General features: G+C 40.1%; 1 protein-coding gene across 3 annotated transcripts in view; it reads left to right on the top strand.

The window, feature by feature from the left end:
* Nucleotides 1-14,112, top strand: part of ULK4 (unc-51 like kinase 4) — a 215,037-nt gene that overhangs the window by 61,996 nt on the left and 138,929 nt on the right. For all 3 annotated transcript variants that reach the window (XM_045579448.1, XM_045579447.1, XM_036431957.2), the window contains 6 exons: nt 316-437; nt 855-911; nt 6,543-6,594; nt 6,698-6,792; nt 11,965-12,016; nt 12,095-12,239. In XM_045579448.1, coding sequence (XP_045435404.1) covers nt 316-437; nt 855-911; nt 6,543-6,594; nt 6,698-6,792; nt 11,965-12,016; nt 12,095-12,239 — 523 coding nt within the window. The remainder of the gene's footprint in view (nt 1-315; nt 438-854; nt 912-6,542; nt 6,595-6,697; nt 6,793-11,964; nt 12,017-12,094; nt 12,240-14,112) is intronic.

Below are 14,112 nucleotides of genomic sequence, written 5' to 3'. Positions count from 1 at the left end.
ACTTATCATCTTTAACATTTTTTTTCTGTTTACCAGAGTAATAGGCGCTTATGCTTAAAATTTGGAAAACACACACACACACAAAAGAAGGAAAATTATTTCTCAAACCCCCACTCTACCATGCTATTTATAAACTCAGACTTTTAGGTGAGAGATTTAGAAGCCACAGCTTTCTGCTACAGTCCCAGTATTTGTAAGTAATATCTCAGCTTCTGTCCACTTCATTTACTGTAGAGGTTCATTCCCTCAGCAATCTTATTAGTTTTCCAGCCATGACCGGTGGTCCCTGAGTATCTGTGATCTTCACCGCTGCAGGTGACATTCTCGCCGCCCTGGCTAATGTGTCCGGTCGTAAACACCCGTCAACTGTTCAGGCGAAGCAGCTGAAGCTGTGTCTCCCCCTGATGCCTGTGGTGCTTCACCTCGTCACCTCCCAGGTATGATCTTATCCAGAGAAAAATAATATGACCTTGACTCCCTTCTTTTTTAAGAAAATGTGTTTTTATTTATTTTTTGTTTTTTAGAGAGAGAGAAAGGGAGAGGGAGAGAGAGAGAGAAACATCAATGAGATAAAATCATTGATCGGCTGCCTCCCATATGCCCCCTACTGGGGATTGAGCCCACAACCCTGGCATGTGCCCTGATGGGAAATCGAACCAGCAACCTCTTGGTTCATGGGTCGACTTTTAACTACTGAGCCACACTGGCGGGGCTGTGACTCACCTTCTTTGTAAACTGGAGCTGTGACTCACCTTCTTTGTAAACTGAACGCCAACTCAGACAAAACATGTTCATTTATTTCCCCTCTGTACATGACTTTCAGGATCTAATCTGTGGAAACTCTCACCACACAGGTATTTCGACCTCGAGTTGTAACGGAAGAGTTCCTTTTCAGTTATGGAACCATTCTTGTGAGTAACACTGAATTTTTCATGTCCCTGATAAAAATGTGGCTGTCTCTACTGGTGGTGGAATTTGGTGTCAGAATGAGATAATTTAACGATTCTCATGGTATTTATTTGTCTCCAGGGAAGCAACCTTTTTCTGTTTTTATCTGTTGACTGTAATAAAATTTGACATTTGGAGAAAAATACATTTTTCTCCTGATAATGTATGTTGTTCACAGACAGTGCCAAGTAGGGGAAGTAAGTCCATAGTAAACACTTTTATTCACTTTGGAATTACACATTATGGGGAAATGTTAACTAATAAAACTGGTGAAAAGGGAATGTGAGGATATATTGTCGTTGTTATTTACATTGGCTTGCCTTGCCCAATCACGCGCTGTCACTTTTTATGATGGCATTTCTCTAAGTATAGCTTAATCTAACTTTTTCTTTAATTTTGATGAGATGGGTAGCAATGAAAAACAAATCAGTGTGCTATCTTTCATTCCAGTTTTTGCTCACAAAAAATACTGTTTGTATTCAGATTGTGGCCCGTGAATTATGTTATCTTTTGCCCTTGCCTGGCAGAGTTGCAGTGTGTGTCCTCCATAAAATGGAGAGCTTTTCAGAGGGAAAGCTAAGCATTTGTCACGCAGCTCCTCCATTTTTGCTTTGATGTTTATAATGAACAGTGAGCTGAGATTTTTCAAAATGCTGCAGAGTTATCTGTTAAGCAAACATCTCAAGGTTATTTTTATTTATTTTTTAATAAAAAAAGGATAGTCATCCACAAGTGGGAATATAGCTTTCTAGAAGGTCCATCATGGGGTGAAGAATGATGTTTTGAAGTACAGATGTTGAGTGCAGGTCACTGACTTTTAGTGAGAAGTGTGTGTAGGTAATGCAGTGGGGTCCTTTTGTGCTCAGTTTCAAATCTTTATCACCTTAGCGCCTAGAATCCAAATTCTATAAAGTACATAATTTTTGTTCAACACTCATAAGTTTGCAAATTATTAGAAATTTGTTTACCACCTTCTTTAATTTGCTCTTCAGTCTGCTTCTATGTACAATATGGGTATCATTGTAGCCTGACTATAACTCTGTATTTATAATCCCATTGCACTCCATATCAATGGGTGAAAATAGTAATTTTGCTTGTGGAGCCCACCTTGGAGGATTTTGGCGCAGTGTTTGTTTGGGACAGGTATAACTATCCGTGTTCATTCATTTATTTTTTTTCTCTGCCTACAGTCACTAAGTACACTTTAGTTTTCAGAGAACTACCAAGTATCTCCAACATAAAGGTCTTCATGGGCCTTTAGGAATTACATGTGTTTTAGGGGAGAACTCATCTCCATGTGATTCAGAAACAAGGGAGGAGACACAATGAGGAAAGGTCTCCTAACCTTCTCCCAGATGTGGGTGTACTCTGTGAGGGAGGGTTTATTCTGTAGGGGCTTCTTCATGGAGGCCCTTTTAAGGAATGGAAAATAACTTACTTGGCCCTACCTGGTTTGGCTCAGTGGATAGAGCATCATCGGTCTGCAGACTGAAGGGTCCCTGGTTCGATTCTGGTCAAGGGCACATGCCCAGGTTGTGGGCTCGATCGATTTCCAATAGAGGAGGCAGCTGATCAATGATTTTCTCTCATCATTGATGTTTCTCTGTCTCTTCCCGTTTCCCTTCCTCTCTGAAATCAATAAAAATATATTTTAAAAAAGAAAAAAAGAAAAACATCAATTAGAACGTCAAACCTCTGGGAAGGTAGGGGACAGTGGGGGTAAAGGGGAGAGATCAACCAAAGGACTTATATGCATGCATATAAGTCCTTTGGTTGATCTCTCCCCTTTACCTTATATGCATGCATATAAGTCTAATCAATGGACACAGACAACAGGGGGGTGGGGAAATGAATGGAGGTGGGGGAATAAGGACATATATGTAATACCTTAATCAATAAAGAAATTTAAAAGAAAAAGAAAATAACTTACTTGGCTCAAAGATAATTATAATATTGGAAAATTTTTATCAGTTTTTTTTCCTTATAATGTCACTCAAGTAGAGGGAGTTTAGGTCTCTTCAGGATATTTTCCTAGATAAAATCTGGGCCATTCCCAGAATTCTTTTGTTATTTCTCTTATCACATCTGTTATCTGCCCTTAGCTGTATGTTGGCACTGATGAAATACTAGTAAAAGGGAGAGAAGTAGTAACTCAAAGACCTGGATTCAGTTATCCACACAGTTCTGTGCATGTTATTATGAGCCATTGAGGTTGGATGTTGCTTCTAGGAGTTGATTTCTAATCTATCCAGAAGACGCCAGAGATATTATTCAAGGCAATAGTGACCTACTGATACCATGAGGCACAATCAACTCCTCCCATCTCTCAGAGCCCCTTAGAAATTCATAGTGCCGGTTAGCAAACCTCTTGAGTTTTCTGCTTTAAGAGTATTCTTTTTAATTTTGTTTAAACAGAAGTTTCCTAAACTTGTTTGAGAGGCTTTGTTTGGGCTGCACAGCTATAAATGTCTGTAGCCCGGTCCATAGAACAACTTTGTGCAACTATCCTGAGCACAATGTGTCTCTGTCTTTGTGGCATGTTCCATTCATGTGTAGACACTTAGCATCATGTTTGGGAAGCCTTACTGGTCTATCTGTAGATAAATACCATTTTCTGTATTTTTCAAGATTTATCTGGTTGAGTAGCTACTGTATGTACTATGGCAGGTCTATTATATTTTTTCATATTTTAAAAATATGCCTTAATTTGAAGTACTCAAACTTGGTCAACCTTTAATAACTATCCAGTAGCAGCGACTTGCTGCCAAGAACTTTCTAGGCTTCTGCTACAGCAGCTTCGCAGAAGCTGTTGGCCTTCCTCAGGTGGGTGTGGAGACAGCAGTCAACGTTGGTGTGATTTCCCCTCATTAAAAGGGCCCTAAAGGAGCAGGCTGGAGGGGGCTTTGGCATTGTGCTTCTCATTAGCTTCCATTTCTATACTGGCATTACCATATGGTTTGCCTCTTTAATCTGTGGACATCTTTTATTTTTTAGGTAGAAAAATTTAGGATACTTCTTATATATGGAGGCATGAACCTCCCCCTGTCCCCAAGTAAAGTGAAGTTTTGGTCTTCTTATACTTAAAAGAGGCTAGTATTTGGGGGGAAAAAATTGGCAGGATACTTGTAAACCATTATTAAGTTTTCAAAAGCTCCACACAAAAGAGGGCTACACAGCTGATAATGGTTGTTTTCACTTCTTATTGACAGAAGCAGTGTGTCATCATACTTGTTTTCCTCTTCAGTAAAATAACGTACCTAAGGATATGTTGGCAGTAAAGCATCTGTGCAGGTGCAATGGGGAAATTCCGTGGTGAATACTGTAGTTTTTTGGGCCTCCATTGAATTGGGCTGGGAAACAGGAAGTGATGACATTGAGGAAATATGTTCAGGAACTCATGATGTGTACTAACCCAATGTTCACTGTGTTTCTCTTGTCCTTTTGAAGATGCTCTTGATTAATGAGCTGAGGAAGAGAACTTTGTTGTGTTTGTTCTTAAGTTCCGGCCTTATTAGTTTATAAAAGAATTATGGCTGAGTGGTGATTTGACTGTAGTTTTCTACAAAAAGACATCACAATCGAAATTTTCAAATAAAAGAGGAAAAAGAAATGATAACATTATTTTGATAGATTCTCATGCAAGAGTATAATTATAAACTCCATCATTCATGAATCTTTACTTACCCTGGCACCGAGATAGTTATTCAAAGAAAAGACATACTTCCTGCCTTCTGCACGTTCTTATTTTAAGTGAATGTTGCTTTGTTGATTGATTTTTTTTATTTCAGTTGCTGTAAATGAAGCAGAGTGCAATCTTATATTTGGAAAAAAATATACTATATAATTATTCATTGCCAAACAAATATTCTTGTTATGAGTTTTTTCTCTGTTTTCTACAAACCTTGAATTTATATACTCAGTTTGCTACAGGAACTTATTTCTAGCCTCTTGGAGTAGTACTGAGTGATATTGAATAGCACCGCCTGCCCTGGAGCCATAGCTTTCCATTTTCCCCTTTAGATGGGGCCATTTTCTGCCTTGTACTCCTTCACCCAATGAGCCCATCCTTTTAGCTCCTCTACTAGACCTCACAGCTTTGAAGCTTGCTCCATCAGAAAGTAGCTTGGTTACCCTTGTGCTGTGACACAGGCTTCATGTACAGATTTCTTGGTCATTGCCCCTCATTCCTCAGAATCTTCCTTGGACCACTGTCAGTCTCTCCATGCTGCTCCTGGTGCCATTCTTGGAGAATTGGATATCCTTATGGAGGGCCCTCCAAGACTCAGCCTCTCAGTTCCTCCTCTACCTTCTTGTCTTTCCCTTCCACAGCACCTACACCCATGAACTTTCTTTCAGCATCACACTGTCTAATTTTCAATGTCTCTGCTCCCCATCTTCAACAGCCCTTTGATTCCTCTGAGACTTAATTGGTCTTGCCACTGTCCACTCATCATCTTGCCCCAACAGCTGCATTGGTCTTTGTTCAACTCAGGGTTCCATAGAGCTCCAGCTCCCTTCCCTGCCCTGGATTCACCTGTAGCTCCCTTTCCACCATTGTACTCCTCTGGCAGAGCCTAATCTTGGTCTGATTCAGTTCTCCATGTATCCACCCCTGCTTTGAGGGGCAAATGTAGCTAGAGAAGAACACCATGCAGGTAGCTTGTCTCACTTCAGATTCATGACTGCTCATTTCAGGTGCACCCTCTCTGCAGACTGGTGCATCTAGCTCGCTTTCCTGTTTTTATGTACCTATACGCTCACCTACGTGACCCTTTACAAGTTCCTTCTCGCCTTGAATCTCCAGTGCCTCCTACTGTGTCCTCACTCTCACCTGAGTAATTCCCATCACACTAAGAAGGAAGAAGAAACATATCAAGACATTAAAATTGGTAAATCAACATTAAGTAGGGTCTTAATAAAATAAATCAGGATAGGTATAAAGAAGAAAAGAAGTTAAAAGAAGCCATAGTACTCTGATTGACATTTAGAAAGACAAAATTAACACACATGCATGGTTAGAAAATTCCATGTGCAGAAAGGCAGAAAATGAAAAGTGAAAACATGCTACCCAATCCTCTGCCAGCGGATTCCTTTTTATTCACATCTATATTTGTGCTTTATCTCTGGATTCTTTTAAAATTATACAGGAAAGATCATAGCCTAAACACAGTTCAGTCTTATCTTTCTTAGTAAACCATGGACATTTGGTAGTTTTAAATCAAAAGACATCTCTACTGGTGAGTGAGTGTGGTTGCTATGAGGAATGGTTATAGATCAGTTGGATTACCTTCACTCTTGCAGGTTGTCCTATCTGGACTTATCTTGCTATTGAATTTATTCCAACATTAAGTCTCATCGATGGTGATTGGGATCTTTAAAAATGATGACAGCTAATAATGTATATATGCTGTTTCAGATGATCATATTTTAAAACGATGATTATGGAGTTTATAATTTGTGTATAGTATTTAATGCCTTCCATGAGTTGTTTCATTAAGAAGGTAGGTGGTTTGGGGGAAAATTGTTACCTATGTTTTATTTCAGAGTTATAATATTTTGAAATCCCCACTCACTAGTATTTTTATTTTTCACAGAGTCATATTAAGTTGATAGACTCAGGAGAAACTAACATAGAAGGAGCCATAGGTGAGTAGATCATAGGAACATTTTACATCCTTGACTGAGGTACTTTGATATTGTGATTTTGAACATGTAAACAAACACCTGCAATAGTTACCTATATTTCTAGGACTGATGGCATCGGAAGAATTTATCAAGATCACGTTGTCGGCTTTTGAAGCAATAATACAGTATCCTGTTTTACTGAAGGACTATTGCTCTAAGGTCAGTCCTGGCAGCTTTTAAACATACGCTTTTTTATTTACTTGGGAATTCTGCATATGGTAGAAATCTGAGTATATGCATATGTCATCATTTTATTTACTTTTGATAGACATTAGGTTTTACCTAGTTTTTGGCATTTATAAATATTGATGGATATTCTTGTTCATGTGTTTTGCTCTGCATAAGCATGCACTACTTTTAGGGTACATACTTGGGAATGGGATCAGTGGTCGGCAAACTCACTAGTCAACAGAGCCAAATATCAACAGTGCAACGATTGAAATTTCTTTTGAGAGCCAAATTTTTTAAACTTAAACTTTTTCTAAAGCCATTTCCTCATCCTTCCCAACTCTTGTTACTTCATGCCTGGGTATCTAGCAGTATTTCACCGTAGTTTTAAATGTTTGTATGATCAAGACTGCTAATGAGGCTGAGTAGTTTTTCAAATGTTTCTTGGCCATTTGAGAGCACTCTGTTATGAAGTGCTTGTTCTGTTCAAGTCCTTGTTTTAATGTCAGAGAGAGGAAGGGAGAGGCAGAGAGAGAGAGAAACATGAATGAGAGAGAATCATTGATCACCCGCCTCCTGCATGCTCCCTACTGGGGACTGAGCCCACAACCCAGGCATGTGCCTTGATCGGGAATCAAACCATGGCCTCCAGGTTTATTGGTCAATGCTCAATCACTGAGCCATGCTGGCCTGGCTTTTTAAAATCTTTATTGTTGAAAGTATAACAAATGTCCCTTTTGCCCCCATTGATCCTTGTCCTCTTTTACGACTTTTTTTGGAGGCGAGGATGGGAGGGCCTCTGGTTTTCTGTAGATGCAGTACAATTTAGCTAAATGTGAACCTGCTTTTATTTATCCTGCTTAGGATTATCTGTGCCCCATGAATTTGGATTGCCCTTTTTTATAATTTCTGGGAAATTCTCAGTTATCATCTCTGCTTATTCTCTCTTTCCTTTGCTCTGTCTTCTTCAGCTACTCAGGTCATGTGTACATTAAACTTTCTCTCTGTGTTTTTGATATATTCCATCAATTTTCTCTCTTAGGGTTATATTCTGGATAGCTTTGTTTATATTTTGGATAATTCTATTTCTGTCTTCCATGTCCAGTGTGGTACTAAATATAGCCATTGAGTTTTTAATTTTGGTTACTTTTCATGTGTAGAAGTTTTGTTATCATTAGAAATTCTGCTTATCTTTTTTTTTAATCTACTATATTTTTAATAATTTTTTGTTCCCTATATATATTTCCTAATCTGTGATGTATTTACTCACATTTGTTATAGGTAGTTGTTTTACACTACTTATGATCATTCCAATATCAGGAGACTGTGAGGTGCTGTGGTGTCCATCATATCTTGCTTGTGTACAAATCGTCTTGTGTTCTTGGAGATTTTCTTTACATTCACCGCTTGTTGGCCATGGCCTTCCTGGGAGCTGTGTGTGGATCGTCCCTCCTCCAAGAAGCTTCATGCTTGTCCTGGGCTCTGTCAGTCAGGGCTCCTTAGACAAAGGTCATTTGCACCCCATTTGCAAGTCCCTGAGACTGGAGTCTGAGATCTAACTTCCAATAGGGCAGCCTTCTCAGCATTTCCCTGGCCTGGGAGCATGTGTGGAGGGGTGGTCCCTGGTTCTGGTTCCCCTTACTGTGAGAGTGTAATCCCCGCTCTGCGGTGCCCGGCCCAAGGTAGGAGACTCACAGAACTCCGCATACAGCAAGACTGGACTCGGTCTCCATCTCTCGCCCTAGCGGGCCCTCTCAGAGCCCTGTGTTTGCACTATTGGTAAGTGCCTCCAGGGCACTCAATACCTGGTGCTAAGATAATTGCATACAAATGCTCAGACTGAGAAGTGAATTCAGCTCAGCTCTCCGGTTAAAGGTTTCATTCAGAAATTGGTCTGAAAGTTTCCTCATTGTCTTTTCAGATCTTCGTATTTCTAAGGTTTTGTTCTTTTATATTTTATCTGGCATTTTAAAATTGTTTTCAGTGAGAGAGTTAATCCAAATAATACCTACTATTAGCAGAAACCCTGTTTGTTATGATCACTTTCTGAGTAATGATTCCCCAGTCTTCCATTGAGATAGTGTTTGCTTAAGCGTTGCTTATTGATTGTTTTCTCTAATGAGCAATAACCCCATGGATAATTTTTGTGATCTAGTAGTTCCAAATACCTGTACTTACATTTAAATAGACACTCAATAGTTTATTTTCTAATCATGAGATGCTATCATAATAATCCTTGAAACTACAGGGTGTATTATGATAAGAACGGTGTCATTGCAACTTATGGGCTTCGTAAAAGAATTCTTAATGCTATAACTCATGGGAAATCCTCTAATTACCACTTCTGGAGCGTGACTGGGATACATGAAATTGAGGATTCAGCATCCCAAGGAGCATAACATTGTTTGAAATGTTAGCACAAACCATGTTCAAGGCTGCTGATCAATACCAGTTATATGGAAGTGGTTGCATGCATTTAATTCTCGCTGAGCACAAGTGCTTAACTTGGATTTTCCCAGAGTTTAGACTACTTTGTGCCTCCGAGTTGGAAATTACCAGTGTGGCCTACAGAGTAGTTAGAAATACCATAACCATTTGATTTGTTCCATTCATGGGGGTTCCAAAATATGTTATGATAGCAATGGGAAAAATAAAGGTGATTCTTTATTAGAAAATTCTGGTAATAACATATTGTACATAAGTGGCCTAAAATATATTTCAATTCATTTAGCTTAAAACAATAAACTAAACCATAATATATTTTATTATTACTTTTTTTTTTTTTTCAAAGATCCTGCCTTTTTGAAAGTTTTTAGTCTTTGGGGGTGAAATCAAGATGTCAGCATCCGTGTGTTCCTTTGGAGGCTCCAAGGGGAAAATCTGTTTTCTTGCCATTTGAGCTTCTAGGATCTGCCTCCATTCCTTGGCTCATGGCTCCTCCTTCCATCTTCCAAGCTGGCAGCACAGCGTCTTTACATCTCTTCTTATAAGGACCCTCCTCCAACATTGGGCCCACCTGTGTAATCCAGGATGGACACCTCAAATCAAAACTCTTAATCCCATCTGTGAAATCCCATTTGCTGTGTACGGTAAGAAATCAGCTGGTTCCAGGGATGTGGACGTCTGTCCGTCAGCATTCTGTCTGTCACAGATTCCTGTTTTTATCGATGGCTTCATGACTACACTTATTTTGGTGCTGAGAGTATAGCAGATTTGGTCAAGTTGGCTCATGTGTCCTTGTGAGAAAGGCCATCATTTTTTGAGCTAGTCTGTACTTTCTGCCACAACGCGGTATTTTGGCTGTTACACAGCTTGTAACTTACCCTGGCCTGGCCCTGGACTCAATCTTTTTTGGTTCCCTTTGGTGGGAAATGGCATTAGAGACCATACTCGGGGAACTAAGGTACTATTTCCTGAGATGTCTTAGCTTCTAGGCCCTTCCAAATTTATCGTCTTAGAGTTCTGAGACATACCAGTTGGGAAGTATATATGTATATACATCTATGAACACACACATATAACCCATTCATATGCACACTTATATACATGTATGTATATACACGTATTAGTATATATATTGAAATCATGTATTCACACCAGGGTCTTCAAATCTAGTCCATCCCCACTTGCCTTCCATCCTCTCTTGCCTTCCCCCATTCCATATTTGAATGTCCCTTCTTCTTTTGTAAAAATTCTGGTTTTTTAGCAACATGAGCCTATTTTCTTAATTGTTTAATCCTAATACATCTACAATGATTACAGAATTGCTTTACCTAAACCAGTACAGAAACAAACCAGATGGAATGAACTGAGATGAATGAGCCGTTAGTGTGAGATTTTATGTTTGTCTGGCTGGCTCTCCTCAGCAGGCTGTGTTTACTGTTTGCTGTAGCTGCTAGTTTCAGAGGCTGATATCCCTTCAGAGGTCTAGTTCTTGTCTCTCCTCCTGTCCTTGGGTCTCCGTAAGAATTCCTTCTTAAATAAAGCCCTTAGCCCTGTCAGTTACCACCCTGTGTTATTGTATAGGGGGAGCCCTGCTGAAGTGGTTGGCAAGGTGTGGTGAGCTTTGCTTGTGTGGGGCATCGTTTCATTGGTTTGGGCAGCCAGGTGGTGGTGTTGGGCTGTGAATAGTTTCTCCTGCCTTTTTATCAGTGTAGGCAGGGATTTTGGTTGTTGCCAAAACAGTTCATCAAATGAGATAGTAGGTTTCAAAATTAGACCATGGGTGTGATTTGTCCTTTCTTCATTGTCCATTTTTATTTGGAGGAGGAGGGAGCTTATTTTGTAGATTTCAAACCATATTTGATTGTGCTCTGTCTGCTATTACTAGGAAATCATAGAGTTGTTTTGTATAGTGGATATACATCTTCTGTATCTATTTATAAAAATAACCAGGATTAACTTGTCATAGCTCTTTGATGTATTTCACAAAACATGAAGATTATATATCTCTTTTTTCCTCCAACATTTTGATCATTGTTTATTTTCAACTTGAGTAATGATCACCAGCTCATAGATACATTAATTTGATGGCTTAATATCAACCCATGCCAATCAGATTTTGCATTAAATACTAAAGTTATTTTCATGAACCCTGAAGGTTTTGATGATTGTAATGTCATTTTGACTGGGGACTTTGAGCTTGGTCGTGAGCTTGGTTGTTTATTAAATGTCATGCAGACTTTAGCCGAAACCGGTTTGGCTCAGTGGTAGAGCGTCGGTCTGCGGACTGAAAGGTCCCAGGATCGATTCCAGTCAAGGGCATGTACATTGGTTGTGGGCACATCCCCGGTAGGGGGTATGCAAGAGGCAGCTGGTCATCGACGTTTCTAGCTCTCTATCCCTCTCTCCTCCTCTCTGTAAAAAATCAATAAGATATATATATATATAAAAAAAGGATCAATGGGAGAAAAAAAGGGGACATATATAATACTTTCAACAATAAAGATTTATAAAATAAATAAATAAATAAATAAATAAATAAATAAATGTCATGCAGACTTTAGATCCAGGGTAAATTTAGTTGTTGCCTTTTTCCTCACACCTTTGATTAGTGATTCTGCGGACTGAAAAACATAGTGGACAAAAAAACATAGATAGTGGTTGTTATCAAGCCCGTGTGTGCGGAGGTCTGAACTGAGTCTCGAATACCTTTTCTTGTAGGTTGTTGATTATATCCTGCCACCCTTGGTCTCCTTGGTTCAAAGCCAGAATGGTAAGTGACCACATCTCCCAGAATTCCATCGGTTCCATTCCATCTCCATGGAGTCACGCTCTCGGCGTTCTTTTCCAGTGGAGTGGAGGCTCTTCAGCTTGCGGTTGCTCTCAGAAACCACGTCTTTGCTGGTGAACCAGGAGGGTGGAGATGGCAAGGAGGCTGCGCCTATCGACTCTGACAGCAACCTTCTGGCTCTCATTAGAGATGTCCTCCTTCCCCAGTGAGTACCGTGCTCTGCACTCGCCCAGAGCGTGTGGGCCACTCAGGATGCCGCGGCCGGGCGAGGGCCACCACTGGCCTTGGGGTCTCCCTGTCCTCACATTCATGTCCACGTGCTTATGTGCTCACCGTAAGGAGGCTAGGACCAGAGGCAGTAACTGTCACACTGCCTGGGACCCAGGAGAATCTCCGTCCATGTTGAAAAATATCCATTTAGAAGTTCTCCTGTGTTCTACAGACTCTGAGATTATGCAGAGTTAAAGATGATTATGGCTGGGGACAGGGGTGAGGTTTATTATTCAAGGTCAACATGATAAGACTGCTGGCAGATGACATTGGGACTTTCCTGGGCCCTGCTCAGAAATGACAGAGATGGAAATCTTCCTTCCCCCAAACTCTTGTGATGGAAATTAAGTTTAGCTGCAGATACGGGGTGGTAGAACAAGTAATGTAGGAATCATCAGAAAGAGTTATCTTTTCCGTTTGACTCCATCACTCACATAGCAAACACACAGTAGGGTGATCACAGAGGTCTGACCTCACGTTGTTTTGAGCAGCAGCGTTCTGTACAGGCTTCAGCCCGGAGCAGCAGGCTGTCCCCTGGCTGAGGTGTGTGGCAGGCTACGCCACCTAGGTCTGTGTAGGCGCACTTCGATGTGCGCACAGTGACGGAATCACCTAACGATGCATTTTTCAGAGTGTTTCCGCCATTGAGGGGCGCATGTTGTGTGTGACAGTGTGTGAACGGCAGGTACTTATGTGGGTAAATATAAGCTTAGAGCCTTGTGTCATGGGATTAATGCTTTCGGTGCCATCTTACACTTACAAACTGGTTATACATAATCATAAACATCTTCCTGACAGACGCCTAATAATGTGACTTTTGTACCAAGTGTGATTTTTAAAAGATGTGTTCTGACTAGCTGCTGGGGAAGCGTTTCACAGGACCTGAGCTGTTCCCTCATATGTGGGGAGGGGTTTCCTCCAATGGGACTTCGCAGTTTAGTAAGAGCTGTTAACATGGATGTGAATTTGCAGTAAAATCTCTTCATATCTGCAGTGTGCCCACTTTAGGAGCAGTTTGTAAAATAAAAAGCGGTAAGTCTATAATTCAGTGTTCCTGTTTTATTTGTTTGAGTTGGAATGAATATGTCTTTCTTTCAATAGAAAAGGTGCACCCTCACCTTTTCTAGAGATGAGGAATTAAAGAGGAAAATACAGATGTGAGCCACGTGACAATTCAGGAACAAGAGTGATATTAGATGACTTCAGGTTTAACTAAGCAACTTGAAATGCACTTTGGATCCACTGTATGGGATCCACTGGGATGTGTTGTGGGGTATTTGCAAAGCTGTAGATAGATTCTGATGTGAAGGGCAGGTCTTGCTCTGCATTTCATTTTCTAAGCCTCAGTTTCCTCATCTATAGAATGGGATAATAGTACCTAACTCAGTGTGGGAAATAGTACCCTCTTGACAAATGTTTCCCCGAAAATAAGACATCCCCTGAAAATAAGACCTAGCGCATCTTTGGGAGCAAAAATTAATATAAGACACTGTCTTATTTTGGGGGAAACGGTATTATTAGGTCCATTATTAGAATCTCTCCTATGCAGATTGTAATGGTACCATAATAGCAATAGTACATATTATACTTCACAGAAATGAGGAGCCGATAAATGTATAATGCTGACTGCTTGCCTGGCAGATACAGAGAGTGGCTCAATCAGTGTTATGTAAATGTTTTTAAAAAAATGAAAGATAATGTATTCCTTTAACTCTGGAAAACTGGAAGCCTTGGCAAGAAGTTTGATTTTTGAAGATAAAATCTTGGTAATTGTAAGTTTAGAATCGCTAATAATGGACAACTAGGCT

Source organism: Pipistrellus kuhlii, unplaced genomic scaffold (assembly GCF_014108245.1).
Source record: "Pipistrellus kuhlii isolate mPipKuh1 unplaced genomic scaffold, mPipKuh1.p scaffold_m20_p_11, whole genome shotgun sequence".
Classification (NCBI taxonomy): domain Eukaryota; kingdom Metazoa; phylum Chordata; class Mammalia; order Chiroptera; family Vespertilionidae; genus Pipistrellus; species Pipistrellus kuhlii.
Note: the sequence above shows the minus strand (reverse complement) of the source record. Positions and strands in the feature narration are given on the sequence as shown.